Source organism: Triticum aestivum, chromosome 5A (genome assembly GCF_018294505.1).
Source record: "Triticum aestivum cultivar Chinese Spring chromosome 5A, IWGSC CS RefSeq v2.1, whole genome shotgun sequence".
In the NCBI taxonomy this organism is placed as follows: Eukaryota; Viridiplantae; Streptophyta; class Magnoliopsida; order Poales; family Poaceae; genus Triticum; species Triticum aestivum.
Genome location: NC_057806.1, coordinates 682,237,129 through 682,265,085, shown reverse-complemented (window position 1 = coordinate 682,265,085; position 27,957 = coordinate 682,237,129). Strand labels below are relative to the sequence as shown.

Genomic DNA, 27,957 nt, shown 5'->3' with positions numbered 1-27,957 from the left:
GGGGCGACACTCCTCCGCCGCCAGCGACCCCCGCAGCGGGATCCATCTCCGCCGCTGCCGCCGGCCGTTGCCGCGGTGGCGGCGGGCCCTGCTACCAAAGGCGGCAGGGGGCTTCGATTTTGCGTCTGGAGGCGTCGTGGGAGGGGCGGAGCGGCTGGGGCGTCGTCCGGCCATCTCGTCGGCGCGAGGAAGCCGGGGCGGCGGCCCCGGGAGACGGTGGTGCCCTTCTTTCTTGGCGGGCGGCGGGAGGTCGCCGGAGGGTGCGTTCTGCATCGGTTCCTCGGCCGATCTCACCTCGGTCAGATCTGCATCTGGCGTGGGTCGGAGGGGCGGCCGGTGGTGGCTGTAGTTTGCTATGGTCTGGTGGTGGTCCGGTCGGCCCTGCGGTGGACTGCCGTGGAGGAGCTCCGGCTGCTCCAAGCTTTGGTGGTCGGCGGCATGCAGCAGTTTTGGGGACAGCGTGGCAATGCGAGGTCCAGCAAGGAGGAGGTCTCCGGCTGCTCTGTTCTTTGGGGTGGTGGTGCTCTGCTCGAGGAGGCCGGGGCGGCGACGGTGCGGGTCGTCGTGACGGCCGGGTTGGACGTGTGAGGTGCGGCGGCAGCTGCACCATGAGGTGGAACCGGTGGACGTCGACCATGGAGATTGTGTGTGTGCAGTGCTTTGGATCCGCTCGGATTCGGAGGTGTGGAGGAGCTTCGGGTGAAAGCCCTGCACTGACTTTGGGTCGGTGCCGGCAATGGCGGCGCCATGGTGTCGTTCTCCTTGAAGGCGTTGTCGTGAAGCTCCATTACATGACTCTTCGGGAGAAATCCCTAGTTTCAGTTGGTTGAAACGGGCGATGACGGCGGCTACGTCGCTTCCTTCTTTGAGGCATCGCCTTGGAGAGTCAGCATACTGCAGTTTGCACGGATCTCTTCGTCGTCGGGGACAGTGGACGTCGGGGCGGCGGCTCTGGGTGGTTTCTGATTGTGCGTCGAGATGACGATCTCGGGAACAATGCGAGTGGCAGCTCTATGAGGTGGGGCTCTATCTCCACATTGGTTGGGTGGCATCCTTGTCCCGCTTGGGCGGTAGGGGTGTCGGCTCGGTCGATGCGCCCCATAGGGGGCGGTCTGACGTTATGTCGGGGCGGCGGCCCCGGATGTGGTGAGACGTTCGTGGTCTGCGAGCGGTTGCCTTGAGCAGTGTGGGCTGCGGGCAGCTGGGTTGTGCGGCGTTGCTGCTCGAGGGGAGCGGTGGTATGTCGGGGCGGCGGCCCCGGAAGGCGGTGCCGGTTGATTGCGCTGGGCGTGACGGAGCGGTGGATGTCGGGACGGCGGCCCCGGAAAAATCACTATGGCAACCAGACTTCTGTGGCAACGATGATGGTGGGAGCGATGTCGGCGACGCGGCAATGGTTGCGGTAGTCGGCTCTTCTCCGGCGTGTCCACGGTATTGCCTCGGTTTGTTTGTTGCTGTGGAGTCGAAGCTGCGGTGGCGGGGCCCTGTGGTGTACGATGACTGGCTGCAGGTGGCCCGTTCGGTGATCTTTCGTGGCGCCAGCCGTGCCTGGTTTTGTTCTTCTGAATTCTCCGTCAGAGTCGGAGCTGCGTTGTCTGGCTGTAGGTTGACATGTTGTCCAATAGGATGGGCTTTGCCCAATGTGTTTCAATCTAGGGGTGTGGGCTTGGCCCTTGTTGTTCCGGTTTTCGCCCAGTTTTTCATAATTAACTGGGCAATTCTCTTCTGCTTAATTAATAGATGAGGCAATCTTTGCCTCCGTTTCAAAAAAAAAATTTATCCAAGATCAGACGCACGAAAATCATTTATACCATTGCACCCTCTTGCACCCAGCAAATACAAATCTCAACATTTCCAAGAAAAATGAAGATCTCGCACCTTCAATATCCAAAATGCTCTTATCATGTTTTCTTTCGACAACAGAGATGATCTACGAGTGTTCAATCTTTATTCAATCTTTATATCAAGCAAATAACCAAGAAACATGCCCCAAAATCAGGTCACTTCCGTTCTCTACTCTAGTGTAAATTATGTTGCAAGGTAATTCTCCGTACTGACATGGACATCAATCCATTGCGTAAACCGGAACTTCTCGACTAAAAATGCTGGACCAAAGACTTCGCAGAACACGACCAGGCAGATAATCGAGCGTCACGTCTAGAATTTCTTCTGTGGTATCAATGAGAAAATTCTTTGGACTACATATGGATTCTCCCTTACATCCAGTGGTGATTCTATCAGGCAGGCTTCAATAGGCTGAAGCCTACATTCTGATTTTGCCAGAAACAACTTAGTATGTTAAGCCTTCAGCCATACAAGATAATCACCACAGATAATCACGTGCTTAAAAAAATACAAGATAAGCACAACAAGGATTAGGTAATATATATGTGGTAGCATCTCATTGACGATGAATCAAATAACATTTGGGCCTTAGCACACGTGGCTCAACTAGCTAGATGGTATCAATTATCTCTCTCATATCGTCTCGTCTCACAATCTCAAATAGAAAAACCGTCTCATCTCCGCCGGCACGAAGGCAAACGAGACAATACCCGTGAGTCATTTTGGTTCAAGAATTTTTTTTTTCAAAAATTAAAACCAGTAATGAAAATTTTGTTTGACTTGTTGAAAATTTTCTTTTGTCATATATAGATTACGTGATTTAAAATGATATTGTCGTATTTATATTGGAAATAAATTTCCAATGAATCAACACTGTATAAGATAATGAAATATGGTAGAACTAGTTGTTAGTCAAATGTGTATAATTGTGTGTCTTGTATATAGATAAAGTGAGCTATATTCTAAGTATTTTACCATTGTTAATATATTTTTCTTTAGAATTAACAATTTTAAACTTTCATTATCACTATTATAAGAATTGAGTTATTACCAATATTCAATCTGTATTTAAAACCCCGTAAAAATGATTCAGGGTTAAAAAAATCTCAGTTTCGTTTAGCGTTTGAGTTTTGAGGCCACACTTTATTTGTATCCTAAATTTGCCACTGCTCACAGAACATTAGTATTACTGAAGAGGAAATGTGATGAAAGATATGAGGCTTAACTGAGGATAGAGAACCGATAGGTTCCTAAACATTTATATCAAAACTTTTTTATTTTTAACAACTCATGGGGTTGCCTTTATACATCATATTACATAATATATTATTACCTCCGGTCCATATTAATTGTCACTCAAACAGATGTATCTAGCACCGAAATACGTTTAGATCCTTCCGATTGAGCGACAAATAATATGGATCGGATGGAGTAACAATATCGTTGAATGTTAATATATACACACTTATTTATCATACTAAATGTTTTTTCTTGGCTTAAGTAAACACATGTTGTATTTTTCAGCAAAAATATTTTAGTTTAGACAATATAAGTAAATAGTGCATTATAATGTTTTTTTCACCCTAATTTGAAGCGAAAGCTAAAAACCTATTTGTCCAAAAATTTGTACCACTAGATGAATTTACAGTGTGTGCATCTGTTTGCATCATAGTATCCTTATATATGAAAATGTATGGGAAGTGTTTGAAAATGTGTACTCCTAAGAGAGTATGTTTGTAAAGTAGAGAAAGTGCTATAGGGCCGAAGTTACTTACGTGTAGCTAAGCAGAGGATTCTAACAGCAGTCTATGAGATGCCAACAAGGGATGTCAAGTGAAGTGTTTAGAATTCTGGAGCGTTTGTCAGCTCATGCTCACTCACCGAATCCTCGTCCATTCCCTGTTCGCCGAACATTACTCTTTGGTTGCTAGCACTAGATTGTATGAATACTACTTAATCAAGTTCTATTTATGTGTTTTTAGTGGGAATTAAGAAACAATGTCAAACTCCGAGGCTGTCACCACGCGAACACACATCATTGGTATTTGAAACCAAGTCTTACAGAGCTATCCACGTCAACGCAATGCAACCCTATCGCCATATAGGCTGGCGGTAGCTTGTGCAACCCTACCGTCGAGATACCTGACGGTAGGTGGGTACAAGCACTGTATTTTGATACTTAGAAATTTTTGACGGTAAGACGTGCGACCCTATTGACAGGGGCCTTGACGGTAGGCTGTTATACCCTACTGCTATCGACTCCGACGGTAGGGAAAATATTAGATATCGAAAAAAAAATCAAACTAGAGCCAGATCTAGCTTAACTTTCACAAAATGGTCAAAACAACAAATTTGGTCGCGAGCCACATGTAGCAAAGTCAGATGCAGACCGCCATGGCCGAGGTGTGGACATGCATCAGTTTCTCTATGAGTGTTGCAGTTTTCATAGATGAACTATCGAGTTTTTGGTTTCATTTCCTGTGACCATGACTTGTCTGCTCTTTTCTTTTCTATCGTATGGCATGCTACAGTCCCAGCAGATTTACCGGGATTTTTCTTCTTCCTCTTAATTTCATTTTAGTGGAATGTTTGTACCCAAAATTTTACAACCCCATCCCAACCTCCAAAAGGCACATGCGTACCTGGTGGATGTCCACTTTCTCTATGCAGCCAGCAGCCATGGCTTGAGGGAAACGTGACCATGGTATCTGGTTATAGTAGAAGGCACGACACTTCAGGGCGGTGGTCGAGCTTCATGGGGGTCAAAGGGGGCCATTGCCTCCTCCCCCCACCCCAGTGGCGAAGGCAGGCAATATTTTTAGGTGTGGCGGAGTATATGAAGGAGAAATTACAATAAAAAGATGGCTTGAACATAGAGCTCCGACTTAAACCATATAAGCCAATAGAACCAAGATTCAATATAACAAATGTACGTGTTTAATGTTACATTATGAACTGGAATGAACAATGCAAACAACTTTTTTTTATCAACAATACAAGATGATTCCACATTATAATTGAACAAATCAATGTCTCAAAACCATTCCCTGTCCTAATTGAGAAAAAAAATCAGTGTCCAGAAGATGTTGAAAATCAGCATTAAACCATATGATGCAGGGGACCTCTTTCACGCATATACTCCCTTCGTTTCGAATTACTTGTCTTGGATTTGTCTAGATACAGATGTATCTAGCACTAAAATGAGTCTAGATACATCCGTATCTAAACAAATCCAAGACAAATAGTAATTCAGAACGGAGGGAGTAACTCACACGGGGCGAACTAAGGTTCCGCGGAGTAGAATCGGAAGATGGGGCACGCGACATCGAGATTTGGGATTGGAAATCGTTTACTCCCTCCTTTCCGGTTTATAAGGCTCAGTTCGAAAATCTCACCAACCAAGGCAGATGATGAGTGGTGGAATATTTTTTGTAGTTTGTAAAAGCACCCAATCAATGCTTTTATTTTCCTCAAAAAATTATGTTTATGAATGCATTAATTGCAATGCATGCATGAATAAAGTGATGCATTGGTCAATTTTTTCTTAATACTTGCATGCAATGATTTAATGCACCTTAAAGTCTGAACATGTGATGGGAACAATCAAATTGAGCCATATAAAATGGAAAAACTAAAATTTTGAGATAAGCCCTATAAACCGGAAAGGAGGGAGTATTTTCAGTCTGATGATAACAGCGACACATAAGTCGCCTCGTCCTAGCGACGCGTGTCCCCACGTGGACCGGCAACGCGCACGGCTTATCCCCTCCGCGTGTCCCCTGTTTTCCTCGTCTTCCACCACTCACCGCTGAAATCTTATCCGCTTGTTCAAATCCCCATCTCCTTCCGACACAGCAACAGCAAGACACCATCGGCCACCGGCCTGTCGTCACCGGCGGCAACCACCGTTGCAAGAGCCAACCAATCGCCACTAGCTGCTGCAATCGCTCCACTTGCTTCCTCTCTTTTCTTTCTAGACGCAAGCACATCAGCATTGCGAGCCTGCGACCCACGATTTCGCCGTCGACGAGGTACGCTACAACGTGAATCTCGCCATGGCGGCGGATCTACAGTGCAGCAAGCTGCACACAACTCATGGAGCCGGAGCCCATCGGCGCTGCATTGGAGCTCCGCCGGAGTTGCGATGGAGCTTCGCCGGAGGCCTCGGTGTTGCGTTGGAGCTCCGTCAGGGCTGCAATGGAACTTCGCCGGAGCCGTCGGCGCTGCCTTGGAGCTCCGCCGGAGTTGCAATGGAGCTTCGCCGGAGCCGTCGGTGCTGCGTTGGAGCTCCACCGGAGTTGCAATGGAGCTTCGCCGGAGCCGTCGGCGTTGCGTTGGAGCTCCATCCGGGCTGCAATGGAAGTTGGCCGGAGTTGCAATGGAGCTTCGCCAGAGCAGCGGTGCTTCGGTGGAGCTGCAATGGAGCTCGCCAGACGCCCTCGGCGCTTCGTTGGAACTCCGCCGGGGCTGTGATGGCACCGTGTTGACCGTGTCGAAGCTGTCGCGCTCGCTGCTGCTGTGATCCAACGGTTATCAGCACGCTAATCCAACGGCTGAATAGGCGGATGATTTCTCCGGCTGATTCGTAGCAGCCCGGATTAGGTCCGTACCTCGCTCCAGCTGAGAGCCTGAGACCATTGTGCTGGACGTCGAGCGCCAGTCGCCACCTCGCCGTGCCTCACTTGTCGACAGCCATCGCTTGCCGCTGATTGCGGCCGCCTCTGATGCTCTGCCGCCTGCAGGCTGCAGCCTGTGCCACAAACGACCACGAAAATTAAACAACCAGTGGTGGTCATGAGGGTTCGGCCGTAATCGATTAATCGCAAGCAGTCGTGACCCACTGGCATATGACCAGCAATCAAGCCCAGCAGGAGGCACGGCCCAGGTCAAAGCTTCACGTATGCATGTATATTTACTGCTTTGTCTCAAAAAAAAGTATATTTACTGCACAAGTACCTAGAATTTACCCCTAAAAAAACCTAGTATTTGCAGCGTATTTTAGGTATGGCAGATTGCTGGCTTCGCCACTGCCCCACAACCGCCCCCCCCCTCCCCCCCCCCCACTGTTGGAAAATTATAAGGTTGAATTCATGCATAACTTATCTTCTTCGCTCCCTCAACTTTGATTAGCCCCCTCAAGAATCTTCATCAAGCTCCGCCATTGCTTCACGGAACAGACTGACTATATACCAGTACTAGTACACGCACAGCTCACCTGTCATGAATATTTTCTCCCATCAGTTGTCAAACGACCCCCTCAAATAAAAAAAAAAGAACAATTGTCAAACAAGGACTTGCACAGCTTAAACACGCACAAGTTTGTTGCTCCGACAAGGAATGTATGCTGAGTGGATTAGGTCCATGTAATTGTGCAATCGCTTGATGATTGGCCACGTCAGACGTTGACTAGACGTGTACTCCATGTCGATCGGTCCGCGGGTGCATGTGTAAATGGATGTAGTATATAGCCTTAATTTTCTCGGCTGTCAGATTATAAGCTAATCCAGTGGCGGAGCCAGAAAAAATGTATTAGGGAGGCCGAGGGATGTTTGAGGCAGGTTAGAGAGGGCCAAATCATATAGAAACATGCTTTTAGCAGCAAATAACCATGAATACTGCACTGTTTATCAGTAAATTAATCACAAATTCTTGATGTTAAGGGGGGCCAGGGCCCTTGCTGGTCCCTTCTGTCTCCGTCACTGAGCTAATCTGAATAACAATCCACATCCTTGCTGATGCCGACCGGGAGTTGAAACTTACAAGAGTATCAGCTAGCTTTTTTTAAAAAAAGGAGGAGGACTCCCGGCCTCTGCATCTGGTCAATGCATACGACCACTTTATTAATTATTCTCACAAGACCTAACAAAGTTATACAAAAGTAAGACTAAAGCCATCATCTAAGCAATAACTGTCGCTACTCCTATCCAATTGATGAAGGGGCGCTGACAGTCTGGGCCTAATACCAAACAGACATCGCAGCCAAACCTAAACATTTAAGACCTGAGGTCCCAACCAGGACGCCTGCCGGGTATGGGGCACCTACCAGTCCGGCGCACTCCTCAAACAGGACGCCTGCCGGGTATGAGGTCGGCGCAGCCACCCGCCATTAATCCATGTTTAGTGATGTACTGCTGCACCACATTGCCCGGCCTCTCTATCATCGACGCCACCACGATGCCTAATAACGTCACCCTCTTGCGCGAGTCCCACGACACACATCGGGCGCCGAGTCTTCACTGCGCCACGCCACCGAGAATCGCCACCATTAATGTGCAGGATGAATCACCGCTCCATCAATTATTCCGTCCATTGGTCCCTCGAGCCCATGAACACCTCCAAGAATGACGCCATAAGAGGGAAAACAACACGATAATGCCGCCGTCATCCGATCTAACAAGAGTATCAGCTAGCTAGCCGGTTCAAAATATAGGCCATTGGTGTTGCATAATGGAACCAAGGCCTGCCGCTGTCTCACTCGTGATAGCGATCTTGCGTGCATGTAAGTCCAAAGTTACGATCGAGCTCGAAGCATTCCCTAGATTGCGATCTCCCAACAGAAACGTTGCCGGTGCTTCTTTCTGTCTGGAGGTTTGCTACGACCGTTTCTTTTCTTCTTCTTCTTCTTTTTCATTTTTGCGAGGAGGTACAACGGTTCCGCAATTCGTAAAGATAATACTCTCTTCAATCGAAATTACTTGTCGCTCTAATTTGAAGAAGACAACGCATTGCATGGTTTTGCCATCTACGTATCACATACTCACGTTGGATCTCCTTCCATGGGTTTTCAAATGTCAGAATAAAATATGCAAGGCTTTTCTTTGACGAGGTTCGGAGAATGTAAATGGCGGCGACTGTCTCAGTTGCCTGGGATCAAATGTGTCGCCCGACTGAGCTTGGGGGATGAGTCACACACAATTTGAAACTTCTGAATGATGCCCTCGAAATCGGATGGTGGTGGCCAGAGAAAGTGGCCTGATCAGAGCTTGGTCGGGGCTCTCGATGTTGATCCCTGCGGAAGTGCCTAACCTCTTTCTGGCAACCAAAAGATGTGTCGTGGGCAAGAGTTAATAATCAGGAAAATGCGTCCACGATGAACTGTAAAATCGAAAGAAAGTGCTTGCTGGTCATGTTTTAGTCGGTAAAACGCAGTAAATTGCTGAATTCTTAACCCATTGGCACAAAATTCAGATAACTTGCCTCTTACATCTGATGAGAATGATCTTCTCTTTGCCGGAACTGATGAGAATAATCTTTACCAACGGAGACTTACACCAAACGGTGCTTAATTAGTCGTCCGGACCGGCCTACCGCCTACATGATGTTTTTCCTTGGCATGGCGGAGAGACACTCTGCGGAACATCTCTGTTTTACTGTCGGTTGGTGATGTGTAATCGTTGCTTTACATCAGATCGCCTCCCAAGTAAAGGCCTGGTCCATTTCCCAGTTTGCCCTCTCTGCAATCAGCTCCCTAAATCCATTGATCACCTTCTCATGACCTCATCCAACGTCTGTTGCTTCATGGTGCGATCCAGAGGGATTGCCTCCATGTATGAACACAGCGACCGTGCTGCTTCATGGTGCGTGTCCCGCCAAGAAAGAAACAATAGTTGCTGCTGCTGGTGGTTGCATTGCAGGTAGAGGAAATTATGGTTACGACGAGATTCCGGGGTCTTGATCAGAGAACTTCGTTGGCCATTGAGGTGGCCCCTATTGGGCAGTTCAAGAAATCAAACTCTGGAAATCGGCGAGGAGTGTACCAAATTAGATTGCCGTTCTTGACATTTTTTCTGGCTGTAGTTTTTTTTTTTTGAGACATTCTCGCCAGGCTTTATTTAAACTGTCCCAACATTTACAGGAATAAAATTCAAGTCTCCGGGTTGGCCTAACCAAACATGGCGACCAAACCCTAAAGAAAGTGCATGCCTAGCGTGATTGTGAGCCTCGAAATTCGAGCTCCTATACTCGTGAACAATGTTACAAGCAGTAAAAGAACGAGAGCGATCTATGATTTCATGTATGATTGCAGCATGTCTGGCTGTAGTGGCTGCAAGCACATGCAGCGTTCACGATCAACTAGAGCCCAATTTATTGCACGGTGGCATACCTCGCAGTGTGTGGGCGGCAGAGCGGGGGATAGCGAGCCGACGTGCACCCCGCAATGTTTGAGCTGGGGCCATGTCACGTGTTGAGAAATGTTTACAATTTTTATTATAAAGTAAATAAATTTAGTTTCGAAATAAAAAAATGTACATGTTCGTGAGTATGAAAATATTAGTCACAAATTTTAGATAAAAATTCACCGCCTATTTCCAAAAATATTCATGATGGATTTAAAAAAATGTTCACCGTGTATTTAGAAAACGTTAATCACATATCTGTATTTTTTATATTGTATTGAAAATGTTCATTGCTATATAAAAATGTTTTGTCGTGTATTTAAATAAGTTTTCCATATAATAAAAAAATCGTTGAGTATTTGGAACAGGTTCGCCCCATATTAAAAAATGTACACGATGTATTGCAAAAGTGTCCATCTCGGATTGTGAAAATGTTCATTTGTTTAGAAAAATCTTGAATATAAAGAATTAGAAAGAGAAAATGCAATTAAAAACTAATGAAATATACAATTCAATAGAAATGAAATGGAATGAACCGACAGAAATTGGAAAGGAAAAACAGAATTTACTTTTTCAAAAACCGGTAAAGGAAAAGAAATATAAAATGAAGATAAATCAGCGGTCCAACAGTTGGCTGGCACAAAAAGCTCCTCGGGGGTGTGCATTTGCACGGGGGAATAGGATTTGCCTTTGTTCTCGCAGTGGTAAAGGAAAAGAAATAGGATTCAGGCACGAAAAAAATGTGCATGTTCGGGAGTGCGAAAATATTCGTCACAAATATTACAAAAACAAATTCACCGCGTATTTAAAAAGTACTCATGACGCATTTGAACAAAGTTGACCATGTACTTTAAAAAATGTAATCACATATTTGAAAAATGTTAATCATGTATTAAAAATGTTTGTTGGTATCTAAAAAATGTTTATGATGTATTTGAAAGAATTTCGCACATAATACAAAAAATGTTCGTCGAGTGTTTGGAAAATGTGATGGTGTACTGAAACATGTTCGTCTGCATCGCAAAAATGTTCAGCTCATACTGTAAAAAATGTCCATTGTGTATTGTTTAAAAAGGCCGTGAATATAAAAAAGTTAAAAGAGAACATACTGAACATAAAATAAAAAATAATGCAAAAGTAAAATAGAATAGAGTAAAATGAAATGAACCGATAGAAATCGGAAAGAAAAAGACAGGAAGGATTTTGTTGTGCAGAAAACAAATTAGGAAAAGGAAATATAAACTGAAAAAAAAAATCGGCAGCTCAACAGTTGGCCGGCACAAAGAGCTCCTCAGGGGTGTGCATTTGCTCTGGGGAACAGGATTTGCCTTTGGTGTCGCAGTGCTGAATAGCATGTGAGGCAGGAGCTGGACTTTTTTATTCATTCAGGCATGGAACAAGACGGGCAGGTTACAAGCATCGCAAGGGTTTGTAAGTATCTGGCACTGGCACAAGCTTGTGCAACTAGGAGTATATCACAACAATTACTCATTCTCCAAGGGCAAACGCAGCAGCATCAAAGGTCTCAGACAGACCAGTGCCGGTCTTGAAGGTGACCTTACCAGGGGCCGCCACGCTCTCAACATACTGCTGAAATTTGAGATGGGCTTTAGGCCCATATAGCAATTTCTGAAAAATCTGTAAGGGCCCATGCGAGTTATATGACACTAGGTGTAGTGGGAAGTTTAGTCCCACTCTGAAAGTGGAAGAGGAGTTGGACCTCCTTGTAAGGGTTTTTCTTCTATATGCTATTGGAGCTTGAGAAGAGAAGAGGCCCTCGAGCACTCCTCCTCCGCCGCCCGCCCCGGCACGGGTTGCGGGACTGAGCTGAGCCGAGCTCACACCTACATCGACGGGAGAGCAGGTCTTTGAAACCACGCCCTTCTGGTTCCTGTATGGGGTGAGGGACCTGCTCGCTTCCGATCCGCTACTTCCTCTACGTCCGCGTCGCCCTCATCATCATCATGTCCACCGAAGCCGACAAGAAGGCCACCGAGGATGCTGCGGTCGCCACCACCGCCGCGGCGTCTGCATGGCCTACTGGAGGGTATAACGTGTTTATCCCGCTCCTGATTACTTTCGTATTAGAAGTACTAGCAGTATGTGTAGATTTGTCTACTATTTGCTTAGTACGTGCATGTTTAGATCAGAGTCAGTACGTCATCAATTTAGTCAATGCTATGCTAGTGATTTATCTATGGATTAAATTAGTTGAAAAATTGCCTATTTACTCAGCAATCCAAAAACCTATTATGTGTAGGATTTTTCGGCAAGTGGCTTTGTCGCTGCACTGAAACCGGATAAGTTTACCGGTACATACTTTAAGCGTTGGCAGACTAAGACCACGTTATGGCTCACGGCTATGAACGTGTTCTGGGTCATCGGTGTCTCCACAGGAACGATTGCTCCTGAACAGGAGAAGGCGTTCAAGGAGGCTACCGTTGTGTTTCTCGGAGCAGTTCTTAGTGTGATCGGAGATAAACTGGTCGATGCATATTTACATGTGCATGTCGCCAAGGACTTGTGGGAGGCGTTCGAATCTAAATTCGGGGCCGCCGATGCAGGGAGCGAGATGTATATTATAGAGCAGTTCTACGATTACAAGATGGTTGAAAACCGTCCTGTATTGGAGCAGGCTCATGAGATAATATGCATTGTTAAGGAGCTTGAACTTCTTAAGTGCGATTTACCGGGCAAGTTTGTCGCGGGCTGCATAATCGCTAAGCTCCCTAATTCCTGGAGGAACTTTGCCACCACTCTGAAACATCAAAGGCGTGAATTCTCCGTGGAGGATGTCATTGGTCATCTGAGTGTTGAGAAGACTTCAAGGGCAAAGAACTCGCACGGAAAAGGGGCCGAAGGGACTTCTGTCGCCAACATGGTGAACCAGAAGAACTTCAATTCCCACAAGCCCAAGGGAAAGAACGGTGTCCAACACAATACTGACTTTAAGAAGAAGGGTAAGAAGACCTTCAAGAAGAACAAGAAGGACGAGGGCTGCTTTACTTGTGGTTCGGTTGAACATTGGGCTAACAAGTGCCCAAACAAGTACAAGAAGTCAGGACATGACTCCAAGTCTGTCAACATGATTGTGGGCAACAATGAGACTGGTGCATCTGGGTACGGTAATTTATTTACTATTTTTTCAGTGTTTCAGCCTACTTATTGGTGGGTGGACACAGGTGCAGGTGTTCATGTGTGTGCTGACATTTCATTGTTCACTTCTTACCAGGTCACAGGTCACGGGTCCGTATTGATGGGGAATGGCACGAGTGCTTCTGTTCATGGTGTTGGCACGGTCGATCTGAAGTTTACTTTAGGAAGGATCGTGCAGCTGAAGAACGTGCAACATGTCCCTGCCATCAAGAAGAACCTCGTTAGTGGCTCCCTTCTATGTAGAAAAGGGTTTAAGTTGGTTTTTGAGTCTAATAAATTAGTTGTTACAAAATATGGACTCTTTGTTGGAAAATGTTATGAGAGCGGAGGGATGTTCCGCCTTTCCCTCGCAGATTTTTGTAATAAAGTCATGAACCATATTCGTTCGAATGTTAATGAATCTGAAGTTTGGCATTCACGTCTTTGTCACATTAGTTTCGGTGTTATGACGCGGCTAGCCAAGTTGGATTTAATCCCGAGTTTCACTTTAGCCAAAGGTTCTAAGTGCCTTTCATGTGTGCAAGCTAAGCAACCTCGCAAGCCTCACAAGGCCGCGGAGGAGAGACACCTGGCACCATTAGAACTCATACATTCTGATCTTTGTGAGATGAATGGTGTGTTTACTAAAGATGGAAAGAGACACTTCATGACATTGATAGATGATTCCACTAGATATTGCTTTGTTTATCTGTTAAATACTAAAGATGAGGCTCTACACTACTTTAAAATCTATAAGGCAGAAGTTGAGAATCAACTTGAAAAGAAAATTAAACAAGTCTGGTCAAATCGTGGTGGAGAGTACTTCTCGAGTGAGTTTGATTCCTTTTGTGCGGAACACGGCATTATTCATAAGAGGACGCCTCCCTATTCACCCCAGTCAAACGGGGTTGCCGAGCGGAAAAACCGTACTCTAACTGATTTGGTTAACGCCATGTTAGATACATCGGGTTTATCCAAGGCATGGTGGGGGGAGGCTATATTAACGGCATGTCATGTCCTGAATAAAGTTCCGACAAAGGATAATGAGATCACTCCCTATGAGAAATGGGCAAAGAGAAGGACAACACTCTCATACTTGCGCACTTGGGGCTGTTTGGCGAAAGTCAATGTGCCGATCCCCAAAAAACTTAAGCTTGGACCCAAGACTGTGGACTGCGTTAATTTGGGCTACGCTAAGAACAACATTGGCTGTAGATTTCTAGTAGTGAAATCTGATGTACCTGACCAGAAGGTTGGTACGATTATGAGGTCTAAGGATGCTACATTCTTCGAGGATATTTTTCCTATGAGATATATGCAAAGCACTTCTAGACAGGAATCCGAGGAGACTCCTGAGCCTGCCATTCCTATGGATTATTATGAACGAACACATGATGAAAATCCTGAGGAGGATAACGAGGAAACCCTTGGTAGGGTCAAGAGACAAAGGACTGCAAAGACCTTTGGTGATAATTTCTTTGTGTACCTCGTGGATGATACCCCCACTTCTATTTCAGAAGCGTATGCCTCTCCAGAAGCTGATTACTGGAAGGATACGGTCCGTAGCGAGATGGACTCCATCATGGCTAACGGGACATGGGAGATCACTGACCGTCCATATGGTTGCAAACCATTATGATGTAAGTGGGTGTTCAAGAAGAAGCTTAGACCCGATGGTACGATTGAAAAGTATAAGGCTAGGCTTGTGGCCAAGGGCTATGACCAGAAAGAAGAGGAAGATTTTTTCGATACTTATTCACCTGTGGCTAGACTGACCACCATTCGAGTATTACTCTCGTTGGCGGCCTCGCATGGTCTTCTTGTCCATCAAATAGATGTTAAGACGGCTTTTCTGAATAGAGAGCTAAACGAGGAAATCTACATGCAACAACCAGATGGCTTTGTGATAGATGGTCAGGAAAGAAAGGTGTGTAGGTTGCTGAAATCTTTATATGGCCTGAAGCAAGCACCTAAGCAATGGCATGATAAGTTTAATACAACTCTGACATCCGTTGGTTTCGTTGTTAATGAGTCTGACAAATGTGTATACTATCGCCATGGTGGGGCAAAGGAGTTATACTGTGCTTGTATGTTGATGACATACTGATATTTGAAACAAACCTCAGAGTCATTGAGGAGGTCAAATCGTTTCTATCTCAGAACTTTGAGATGAAAGACCTTGGTGTGGCTGATGTTATCTTGAATATCAAGCTACTGAGAGATAATGAAGGTGGGATTACACTTCTGCAATCCCACTATGTTGAGAAGGTGTTGAGTCGTTTTGGATATTCGGACTGTACATCATCTAAAACACCATATGATCCTAGCGTGGTGATTCGAAAGTCCAAAGGCACGGCTAAAGATCAATTGAGATACTCTCAAATCATTGGTTCACTAATGTACCTAGCGAGCGCAACGAGGCCTAACATCGCATTTGCTGTGAGCAAATTAAGCCGGTTTGTTTCCAAACCGGGTGATGTACATTGGCATGCTGTTGAAAGAGTTATGCGCTATCTGAAAGGTACTATGAACTATGGACTTCACTATACTGGAGACCCGTTGGTACTTGAAGGGTATAGTGATGCGAATTGGATCTCTGATGCTGATGAGATGAATGCCACAACTGGGTATATATTTACTCTTGGAGGTGGCGCTGTTTCCTGGAAATATTGGAAGCAAACGATCTTAACGAGATCGACAATGGAAGCAGAATTAACAACATTAGACACATCTGGTGTTGAAGCAGGATGGCTTCGAGATCTTTTGATGGACTTGCCATTGGTTGATAAACCGGTTCCGGCTATCCTTATGAACCGTGACAATCAGACTGTCATCACCAAGGTGAAGAATTCAAAGGACAACATGAAGTCCAGCAAACACATAAAAATGAGATTAAAAGCTGTCAGAAAATTAAGAAACTCCGGAGTGATAGCGTTGGACTATGTCCATACGGCTAAGAATCTGGCAGATCCTTTTACAAAATGGCTATCATGTGTTTTGATAGATAATGCATCGAGGAAGATGGGTATGAGACCCACATGAGCTGTCATGGTGGTAACCCGACCTATGTGATCGGAGATCCCGTGAAGTAGGACCTGAGAAAACAAGCCAGTGATGAACTGAGGAGAGTAACTATACTAACCCACTCCGTTGGAGATGCAATACTCTCCATACTGTATGGTAGGATGACTACTGTCTTAATGTGTTCCAAAGCTTATGAAAGCAAGATGCTATCCTACAGAGCGAACTTTGAAGGAACACACCTATATGAGCCCGACTACTGGTCACAGTCTATGAGATCGGGGTGATCTCTAGTAAGCTCATAAATAGGCCAGGAGTGTGACTTATATGCTCCACCCGAGGGGTCAGCCTTCGGCAGCCTAGTACTAGTAAGACATGTGGTAAAACTTCTTTACGCCAAACTGACAATTCAAGGCATAGTCCATTGTTCAGTTGTGAAGGAGTGTAGCTACTTGCTCTAGGTGAAGTTCAATCTTAACAGGTCTTCACTAAAACACTGGTATATCGAAACAGTAATTGGAACAGAGGACACAATGGGCCCTCGAGATCTGGTGGGGGATTGCTGAAATTTGAGATGGGCCCTAGACCCATATGGCAATTTTTGAAAAATCTATAAGGGCCCATGTGGATTATATGACACTAGGTGTAGTGGGAAGTTTAGCCCCACCCCGAAAGTGGAAGAGGAGTTGGACCTCCTTATAAGGGTTTCTCTTCTACATGCTATTGGAGCTTGAGAAGAGAAGATGCCCTCACGCACTCCCCCTCCGCCGCCCACCACGCCTCGTCACGACGCGCCGTGCTGTGGGTTGCGGGGTTGAGCCGAGCCGAGCTCACACCTACGCGCTTATCTTTGCCAATCACTAATGGAGAGTTCTCTGACAGCTGGGCCTAAGACGTCGGATCGTGGGATGCCACGGACTCGGACGTGGGTCGAGCCCATGTCTCTCCACGTGGCTGCGCCTATATGAGTGTGCGGTGTCTCCTAACCCTAGCCGCCACGAACAGATCACATATTCTCCACACGCACGTCCACCGTCGTTCCCTTGCTGCTGCTGCCGCCGGTGACGCCATCCCGTACGCCGCATACACGGTCGACGGGAGAGCGGGTCTCTGAAACCACGCCCTTCTGGTTCCTGTACGGGGTGAGGAGCGAATAGGTTTTTGGGCAGCGACTACGCGACTGCTCGCTTCTGATCCGCTACTTCCTCTACGTCCGCGTCGCCCTCATCATCATCATGTCCACCAACGCCGAACGTGCCGCCGCCGAGAAAGCTGAAGCCGACAAGAAGGCCGCCGAGGATGCTGCGGTCGCCACCAGCGCCGTGGCGTGTGCATGGCCTACTGGAGGGTATAACGTGTTTATCCCGCTCCTGATTATTTTTGTATTAGAAGTACTAGCAGTATGTGTAGATTTGTCTACTGTTTGCTTAGTACGTGCATGTTTAGACCAGAGTCAGTACGTCATCAATTTAGTCAATGCTATGCTAGTGATTTATCTATGGATTAAATTAGTCGAAAAATTGCCTATTTACTCAGCACATACACCTCCACCACGCTCAGCCACAGGAACAGCTCCTTGGTCTTCACGCCGGCAATCTTCCTCAGCTTCCCCGGCTCGACGAAGGCCGTCACCTCGCCGGCGTACGACACGGTCTGCTTCACCTTCTTGAAGGTGTGCTCCGTCTTCTTCCTCTGCACCAGCCACATGAAGCCGGCCGCGCGGTTGTACCCGAACTCCTCCATCTCCTCCAGGGGCAGCAGGCCCGTGGGGAGGCCCAGCCAGTGGCGGAGCCACCGCCCAGTGACCCTGCGCACTTGCCCGGGCTCTCTGGTTCGTAACAGTAGCGATCGATAGATTAAATAAAGGGCTAAAACAGATCGGTAACTTGCTTTACCCGGGCAAAAAACACCGGGCCTTCGTTTCTCACAAGCTCAGAGCCCAACAAACGAGTAGTATAAGCAGTCAGCCCATGCCGAAACAAAAGAAAACAACACAAGGAATACCTACGACGGATCGATGATGCTAAAAAAAACCTACGACGGATCGATCGATCCAATTCTCTCCTGTCTCTTCGTTTCTCAGGCGCGAGCACAGGGGCGCTGGCGGCTAGCCTTGAGGCTGTGCCCTAGACGACGGCCGGCGGCAAGCGAAGCGACCCCAGCGTCCCACGTAGTTTATTTGTCCGGTTGTTCCACAGCCTCTCCTTCCTGAATTTTTTTCAAAACTGTGATAGATTTTATAGCATTTTCGGAAACTATATGACGTAATGCAAAAAAACCACAACTAGTAGCCCGTCGGCCATCCTCTGGCTGAAGTAGGTCTTTTCGGCCAAAGCTAGGCCGAAGTAGGGCTTTTCGGCCAAAGCTAGGCCGAAGTAGGTGATTTCGGCCATCATTAGGCCGAAGTAGGTAGTTTCGGCCATCATTAGGCCGAAGTGGAGCATTTCGGCCAAAGCTAGGCCGAAATAGACTTTTTGGTCTAGTCTAGGCCGAAAAGTACTACTTCGGTCTCATGTAGGCCGAAGTTGCATGGCTCGTGCTGAAATGTTCCCGCCACCCCTTCCCGCCACCCGTTTCCCGCCAACCCCTTCCCGCCACCCGTTTCCCGCCAACCCTTCCCGCCATATGTTCCCGCCACCCGTTTCCCGCCAACCCCTTCCCGCCACCCGTTTCCCGCCAACTCTTTCCCGCCTTATTTTCTCCTCTGTATCTATAAAACCCCCTTCAGGCGAAGGTGGATAAGCATTCCAGTGTAGTGTAGTCGAGATGTCCCATTATCCATTCGATCGTAGTTTTCACCCTGGGATGAGCACCACTCTTCTGAGTCTAGTTACCGATTTCAGGATGGACAATAGGATAGTTCCATGGGACGAACTCACCGGTAGTGACACCATAATGAATGAGTTGGCTCACCAATTACGTAGGTCTGGGTGGCCTGAAAGGACCTATGAGGAGGTACGTCAAGAACTTCTTAGGTTGCATGAAAGGTGGAAGAAGGTAGTGGAGCCGAAGAGTGAAACTTTCAGAAGGACTGCAGCAAAGAATACATTTTTATGGACTGAGGAGAGCGAGGACGACGAAGATGTCTTCATGCCGCCGCTTCCGGGTTCTGCATCGTCGAAGGGCAAGAGTTCTGCATCGTCCAAAGGCAAGACTTCTGCATCCTCGAAGGGCAAGAGTTCTGCATCCAGCAAGGGCAAGAGTTCTGCATCCAGCAAGGGCAAGAGTTCTGCATCGACGGAGGGCAAGAGGACCGCATCGTCGAAGGGCAAGAGGGTTGCATCAACAGAGGATGACGATGATGACTTCATGTAGTATGTAAGATGTATTCCAGTTTGTATTGTATTATTGTAGGGCATTATGTTCTATCTGAATTTCATTTTGTAGTATGTAAGATGTATTGCACAAGTTCAGCCGCACCGTTTAATTCAGATGTACTTGTATCTTAATTATCGGTTGTAATCTATTTGGAAATGTAGCTGGAATAAGAATGCGAATTAATAGTAAGCATATGCGAATAGTCTGAAACTAACATAGATAATGAGTCATACATAGATAATAAGCATATCACTGCGGGGGACGGCGACGAGTCTGGGTCTTCCTCGGGCGAGGACCGGAAGGCGATAAGCGCTGAGGCGGTGGACGAGGCTCGCGATAACCACGACCATAGTTAACCTCGTCTGTCACGGTCTGTGTCTCCTGCGTCGGTGGTGGTGGTGGAGTGTGAAACACTGTCTGCGAGAAGCCATAAATGTTTGTAGCATGGTCATCATCCTCGCGGTCGCCCTCAAAGTAATCAGCACCACCACTAAGGATGGGTGACTGCTCTGAATGCATGAACGGTTGCGACAGGTTGCCGCCTGCGGTAAAGTAAAAAACTTGTAAAATTGATACAAATGCATGTAGGGTTACAGCAGCGTAGTGAGTAGGGTTACCTAGTTCCATCTGCTGATGCCAGTAAGAGCTCCCTGGCTGTGAAGGAGGTGGTTGATGCCAGTAAGAGCTCCCTGGCTGTGAAGGAGGTGGCTCATTCCAGGAAGAGCTCCCTGGCTGTGAAGGAGGTGGCTCATTCCAGGAAGAGCTCCCTGGCTGTGAAGGAGGTGGCTCATGCCAGGAAGAGCTCCCTGGCTGTGAAGGAGGTGGCTCATGCCAGGACGAGCTCCCTGGCTGTGAAGGAGGTGGCTCATGCCTGGAAGAGCTCCCTGGCTGTGAAGGATGAGGTTCTGCACGGTGCACAGAAGGTCGTGGTTGTGAACGTTGCACAGAGGGTCGTGGTTCTGAATGCTGTACAGAGGGACGTGGCGGACGATGTGCTGGAGGAGGAAGTGCAACATCCGAAGACCGTCTACACGTAACAGCAGCGTAAATCCCTCGTAGCTTGTCATCAAGACGCCTCAACCATGAGACGCCCTCTCGCGGTGGGATAGTTTCTCCCCTCTGAAAGCGCCGCATTAAAGCGGAAACCTCCTCTCGCGCCTCCTCTGTAGAATATCCGCGGGGCAACGTGCGTCAGCTATCTCTCGTGCAATACCGATGAGTCGTGCATCGACAGTGGTCACGTGGTTCTCCGTAAACATCGTCTTGCCGAACAGCCAAAGAATATATGCCTCTAAGGACCGGTCAATCTGTGCCTCCGACAACTCAACATTGGGATGTCCTAACGAGACAATCTACATAAAAACGTAATAATTGTATGAAAATCGGGCAACTAAAAAACAACATTTGTTTACGTGGCCGTGATGGTTACCTGAAACTGGCTCAACCATCTAAAAAGAGGTCCATGAGGATCGTTGTCTATGGCCCTAGCAGTCGGGACCGCAGCCAAAAAACGGGTCTGCATCGCTGTTTGCCACCCTGATTCTGCCTCTAAGGGACCTATGGCAGCACCGGCCAGAGGTAATCCCAACAAGTACGACACATCCTGTAAAGTAGGCGCCATCTCTCCCCATGGGAAGTGAAACGTATGTGTCTCTGGCCTCCATCTATCTACTAAGCAGGTAAGGAGTGACTTGTCGTAAGAGAAACGTCTCACTTGCCTCTTGTGTAACTGCACTGGTTCACCTGCCTCATCTAAGTCCGGACCATCAATCCACTCATCCAATGTACCCTGAACCAGCCGTGCCAAGGGTAGAAGTCCAGCCCAACTTAACCTACAAAATAAAAATATTGTTAGCGGCTATAAAAAGTATGTAAAACATAGTAAGTCATTATATGGACTCCATTATATGCACACATACCTATCAACCCATGAATCGTGTATCAGCCAGTTAGTCTTTGGGGTATGAGTGACCAACACGTCTAAGTTGTTGCCCGCTTCCAATAGGGCGCCCCGGTGCTTTCTATCGATGTTGCCATTAAGCAACGGATACAAAGACATATCTGCAATTCAAACAACAAATCTCAGGCGCAAATAAAAACATAGATCTGACATATTACAAATTAAAACATAGTCCTGACATAGTACGAATTAAAACATAGTCCATGAGGATTTACATATTAAAACAAAGTTCTGACATATTACAAATTAAAACATAGTCCTGACATATTACAAATTAAAACATAGTCCTGACATATTACAAATTAAAACATAGTCCTGACATATTACAAATTAAAACATAGTCCTGACATATTACAAATTAAAACATAGTCCTGACATAGTACGAATTAAAACATAGTCCATGAGGATTTACATATTAAAACAAAGTCCTGACATATTACAAATTAAAACATAGTCCTGACATATTACAAATTAAAACATAGTCCTGACATATTACAAATTAAAACATAGTCCTGACATATTACAAATTAAAACATAGTCCTGACATATTACAAATTAAAACATAGTCCTGACATATTACAAATTAAAACATAGTCCTGACATAGTACGAATTAAAACATAGTCCATAAGGATTTACATATTAAAACAAAGTCCTGACATATTACAAATTAAAACATAGTCCTGACATATTACAAATTAAAACATAGTCCTGACATATTACAAATTAAAACATAGTCCTGACATATTACTTCTTCCTCGTCCGCCCCTTCGGCCTCGACTGCCACGACCACGTCCGCCTCTTCCTCTTGTTGTCGCAGCCGTCGATGTGGAAGCACTCGTCGATGCGGAAGCACCATCTTTGTTCAGGTCGGGACAATATTTCATCCTATGCCCATAAGCCGCGCATAACAAACATTGCCTGGTTGCTCCACCAGCTTCAGACTGGTCCATATCGTTCCGGATGCGACGGGCCTTCCGTCTGCCCCTACTTGTTCGCCGAAGGTCTGGATGCGGGATATATACTCTCTCACCTTCGTTTACCTTGTTGAAATTGCCGACGACTCTAAACCCTGTCATCTCGCCTGTCCAGGTGTTGAGCACTGCCTCTTTTAAATAGTATGGGGACACGAAGGAGATAGCATCCAACTCAATCTGCCCACAGGCAGCCAACACATGAGAGCAAGGTAGGTGCAACAACTTCGGTTTGTTGCATGTACACTCACACGTTGGATAAAATTCCGTTCCAATTTTTACCTCCTGTGTCTTCACCTCATTTCCAGAACCAAAACCATCGGTAGGAAGCTGAACCTCATACCTCCTTTCTTGATTCCCTATAAGTCTGACAGTGTGCTTCTTTGCTTTCTCTATCTTCTTTGCCATGTATTCCATGACACGGCTACAATAAGGTGTGTTCTGATTATCTTCAATATGCTTCTGTGCTAACTCGTGCCTTTCTCTGAAATATCTCAAAGTGCCATGGAATACAGCCTCCACAATAGCTGTGAGTGGCAATGCTCTGTCCCCTCTCAGCACAAAGTTATACACCTCTGCAAGATTGGTTGTCATGTGGCCATACCTAGCTCCATGTGTGTCATGCAGCAAAGACCAATTCACTGGAGGCTCTTTCTCTATCCACTCAGAAAAATTCTTTATTGCCCTTCCCTTCTTTCTCGTAGTATTAGGAGGGTCAATTCCTGGCAAGTCACAAAGACCTACTGGCTCCTCTAGCTCCGCGATGAGTGCTGCTAATTTAACTTGATCTTCTTCCATTTTCTTCCTCGCACGGACCTGCTTCTTAGTAAACTCATCTAGTTTTGACCAAATAAATTCGTATTTGCGCTGCTGGCTCTGCTTGCATAATTTTTTGAACAAGTTCATCAACCGCTTGTTCTTGAACTGTGAGAAAAAATTAGCCCCAAGATGGCGCATGCACCACCGGCTCTGCAAGTCCCTCCAAGGTGTTCGTTCGTCATCTGTTGGATTACGAAGTGTCTTCACGGCCTTCAATATACCAGCGTGTCTGTCATGAATGACACACACGTTTGGTCGGTCCTTCACAATGGCAATTTTCACTTGGCGGAAGAACCATACCCAGCTGAGAAAGTTCTCACCCTCCACAAATGCCATGGCAAGTGGGATGATTTGATTGTTCCCGTCCACACCAATAGCAGTCAGGATTTGCCCTCTATACTGACCGGTCAGGAATGTACCATCCACAAACAGAACAGGAGGACAATGCCGGAAAGCTTCGATGCACATACCAAAAGAGAAGAACACTCGTTTCAACACCTTGAAATCTGGTATACTCAGCAACCTCATGTGTTGTACGTTCACATAAGTGCCGGGATTCCTCTCCTTCAGTATGCCCAGGAGACGGACAACATTATCATATGAGTCGAAGAACGTCCCAAACCTTTCCTCCATAGCCTTCTGCTTAGCCCTCCAAGCCTTCCCATAAGGAATGACATACTTCCATCTGACCTTCACTGCTGTCTGGATGTGTTTTGCTTCCATATCTTTCTTCTCTACTATCTCAGTATACATGAGTTGCGCAATGAGACTTGAAGTCAGGTTCGGATGCTTCACCAGCAGGTTCTTCCTCACACAATTATGTGGGATGACAATGGTGACAACCCAGTGGATGTCGTACTTCGGCACGTGCCCGTGCACCTTCCCTGGACAACCTTTTTCAACACATTTCACGGTATAGTTTGTTGGACTTGATATGTGTGTCTTAAAAACCCTCTGCGTAGACATAACCCACTTTATCACCGCATACTTCAATTTTTTCTTTGTATCAAACATAGCCCCTATTTGTACTTGGTTCAGATTATACTGCCATGGAGTCTCATGGCCATCGTTCACCGTAAGGCCGGTGGATATGTCCTGCTCCCATGCAGAAGGAATCGGTACCTCAACTTCATCCTCAGAATTTTCAGAATCCAGTTCCTCCACCAATCCATCCTCGTCCTCTTCCTCCATCACCCTCTGCATTTCATCCCCTTCCTCATCCCCATCAGCAAAACCTGAACCAGCTAATATTATCGACTGGCTGCTCTGCCCAGTATCAGGACCACAAACATTGTGTGGCACGTAGTCTGACTCTTTCTCGGGTTGGCTAGCATCCACATCTTGTGGCTGTGACCCGGATAAAACAATCTCGTTAGCCACTTCACTGCCTTGGCCGGGTTCATACCCCCTGTGGAGTTCTACGGTATTCTCCTCCTTCGGCACAGGTTGCACAAGTGCATATGGGTGGATTCTTCGGTCTCGACAGCGTCTTAACAGGGACAACCAATGCTGGCTCCTATCTACCGGCATCAACTCCCACTTGACATTTTTACAGGATTTGGTCCACAATGCATGAATACTGACAGAACATACTTCAGCATCCAGACCGAAACTAGTTGTCAACCAGTACTTCAACTGTCTAATGTCCAGTCTGTCCGGGTCAGCTAGTGTCATGACGCCATTTTTAAACTCGCTAAGATCAACCCCCAACTCATTATATCGAACATTACCAGCGCCGTAGTAAACATTCAGATTTACTGATTCAGACATTTTCACCTGTCAGACATTGCCATCTTCTCATTAATCACAATATACACTAATATTATCCGCTACACGGACTATGCGCTAAAATGCCTCCAAAAATATATTAACACTAAAATTCACAATATACACTAATATTATCCGCTACACGAACTATGCGCTAAAATGCCTCCAAAATTATATTAACACTAAAATTCACAACGAACACTAATATTATCCGCTACACGAACTATGCGCTAAAATGCCTCCAAAAATTTATTGACACTAAAATTCACAATATGACTTATATACACTAACTAAACTATACAATTTACATAATATTTGTGACGCCGTGATTATACCTTCGAAGTGTGTGTACGCTTCTTGCACCACCGGAGAACGACAACGCCGCCCCCGACGACCGGAGGTTCAACTCCGGTCAGCCCCTAACCTGCTCCTCCTCCTCACCACCTCCTCCTCTGCTTCTACTAGTCACCACCACCTACTACCCGTCCTCCTCTCCACCATGGCTCCTCCTCCCCACCATGGCTGCTCCTCCCCAAACACATCAAAAACTATCCCATAGCAAAAAATAACACCATAGGCCGGTGGAGATTGCGATGATCTACCGATTCTGTGGGTTGGATTTGCAAATGAGTGGCAAATGGAGGAGATCGGCGCGGGGGGGCGTTTCTACAGAGAAGAACTGAGAGAGAGAAAGGGAAACGAAGAAGAACAGAGCGCTCGCGTCAGCGACCGGTGCTTATCCGCACCTTTTCGGCCGCAGCCTGGCCGAAAAGCTCCACTTCGGTCACCGGTGGGCCGAAAACGGCCCAGTTCGGCCTCTCAGCAGCCGAAGCTACTATTTTCGGTCGGGCCCCAGCCGACAGCGTGTTTTCGGCCCAAGCGCGGCCGAAAAGCCTACTTCGGCCATGCCCTGGCCGAAAACCACCTTTTCGGCCCACCCCTGGCCGACGGGCTACTAGTTTTGCGTTTTTTTCATTCTACACTATAGTTTCCGAAATTGCTACAAAAAACATGATAGTTTTGAAAAAAATTCCTCCTTCCTCTTATTCGGCTTCGACTTCGACTTCCTTTGGCAAGAAATCTCTGTCAAAATTAGGGCCAACGATCTCTCATCTCTGAAGTCTGAATAATTGGTCTGAGAAGTAGGATTGATGCAAAGTACCGATTGAGATACACACACTAATACAAGGAGTTTTGTACTGTGAACTTGTCACTTGTTGTAGCTTATTTTCTTATTTACTTGTTTAGCCACTAATTTCAAATTTTATCATTAAAATTCAGAGATGTGGAGGTTTTTGGTTAGCAGAGCAAGCACTGAAAATGTGAATGATGTGCAACCAGAGATAGAAGTGGAGCCACAACCACCTTCTAAGTTCTAACATTGCCAATGAATTTAATCCAAATGATATTGAGCGTGATCCAGGAAAGAGGAAACACATTTGCGAGTATCCTCCTAATATTCAAGATCAAGTGAGTAGGGCATATGTATTGAGTGGTCCAATGCAACCAGATTTGAATAAATTTCATCGTACTGAATTTGGCAGTTCACGTTCATCAAGAGCATTTTCTAAATCTTGGTAGAAAAAACATTCATGGATTGAATACAGTGAGTGGAAGAAGGTGGTTTATTGTTTTTATTGCTTTCTCTTTAAGCAACCTGGAAGGGCTGAGCACTTTGGTTTTGATGTATTCACCAAAGAAGGATTTACAGATTGGAAGCATGCATCTAAAGCCTTCAAAGATTATATTGGTGGCCCTGGTAGTTCTCAGAAAGGGCATTTGTCTCGTGATTTTCTTTAGTGCATTGTCGGTATGTTTCATCTGACTATCTCTATTATTGCAAGCTTTTGATTTCAAATCTCACAACTAATTTATTTAATTAGAAATCCATTTTTATATTGTAGTGCCTTCGAGGACTTTGGGAACATGGCAAGTTTGCCTCTACGCAAGGTTGATTGTATGTCTTTCTTTTGGCAAAAATGAACAAGTGAGAGATACTTTTGGCCATGGTGGAAGAAATTGCACGATCACATCTAGTGACATATGGTATGGATATATTTACTTTTGTTGGCAACATGGCGAGTTTGTCTCTATGCAAGGTTGGCTATGTATCTTTTGTTGTCATTTCTCAACTTTATTTGCTCTATGAAGTGAATATTGATATATTAGCTCACTTTAAAATTAAATTTTGTGTGACTATTATGGTTATGGTTTCACTTTATTATTAATGCGGATCTGTGATTCCGAAGCTTGACGGTATATTATATGTTGTGTATTCGAATACCCGATTTTTGATTTCTAGATTATACACTTAGGCATAATTTGCCCAGGCTCCACAAAAGTTCTGGCTCAGCCACTGGGCCCAGCTCCTCCAGCACCTCCACCGACTTCTTCTTGCACATGGCGTCGTCGCCGCGGAATATCTCCGCGCCGACACGATGGCTCTCGACGGCTTGGGATGCCATGTCAGGTGAGGTTCTTTCCTAGTACAATGCGGTGCTGATCTTGCGAAACGGGAGAGCTAGTTAACCGTGAATGATGGAGTCTGATATGGCAATTGCCAAGCCAAGGTGTATATATAGCTAGTTATGTAGTAGTAGATGCGAGAAAGCTTCAATATTGATCACCGTCTATATATATATATATATGAGTATTTTCTGTCTGAGAGCTAGGGGTTGCTAATTTCTAGTGGGATGTCAATACGTTTGGACCTACGTACTTTTCTGTCTTTTGATTGAATTCGTCAACAGATGTGAGCTTTATTTGAGCACTTAAGTGGCGAACAACGAAGATACGGTGATACTCACACAGCCTTCTCTGACTAAGTCCAGAAAGGGTCGCGACGGCATAGCACAGCCCGCCAGCCGCTGAATTGAATGGATATGCAATGTCATTTTAGCTTCGATACAACTCCCTAAACACATGAAGGGCTGAGATTGATCCGTATCTTTTCGTAATAAAGAACATGATGATCCTATTTGAAATAACCTTCGGTCGCCGATC

At 46.0% G+C, this 27,957-nt stretch overlaps 2 protein-coding genes across 2 annotated transcripts; both read right to left on the bottom strand.

Moving 5' to 3' along the window:
* Positions 1-11,450: 11,450 nt before the first annotated feature.
* LOC123108390 (uncharacterized) lies at positions 11,451-27,419 on the bottom strand. The gene is made up of 3 exons (XM_044530187.1): positions 27,322-27,419; positions 17,658-17,898; positions 11,451-11,549 (listed from the first exon to the last, which is right to left on the bottom strand). The coding sequence occupies exons 1-3, from the start codon at positions 27,417-27,419 to the stop codon at positions 11,451-11,453; spliced, it is 438 nt and encodes a 145-aa protein (XP_044386122.1).
* LOC123108391 (uncharacterized) lies at positions 19,661-20,096 on the bottom strand. Its single transcript, XM_044530188.1, has 2 exons — positions 20,054-20,096; positions 19,661-19,978 (listed from the first exon to the last, which is right to left on the bottom strand). Exons 1-2 carry the CDS (start codon positions 20,061-20,063, stop codon positions 19,686-19,688), a joined length of 303 nt encoding a protein of 100 aa, XP_044386123.1. The 5' UTR covers positions 20,064-20,096; the 3' UTR covers positions 19,661-19,685.
* Positions 27,420-27,957: the final 538 nt, after the last annotated feature.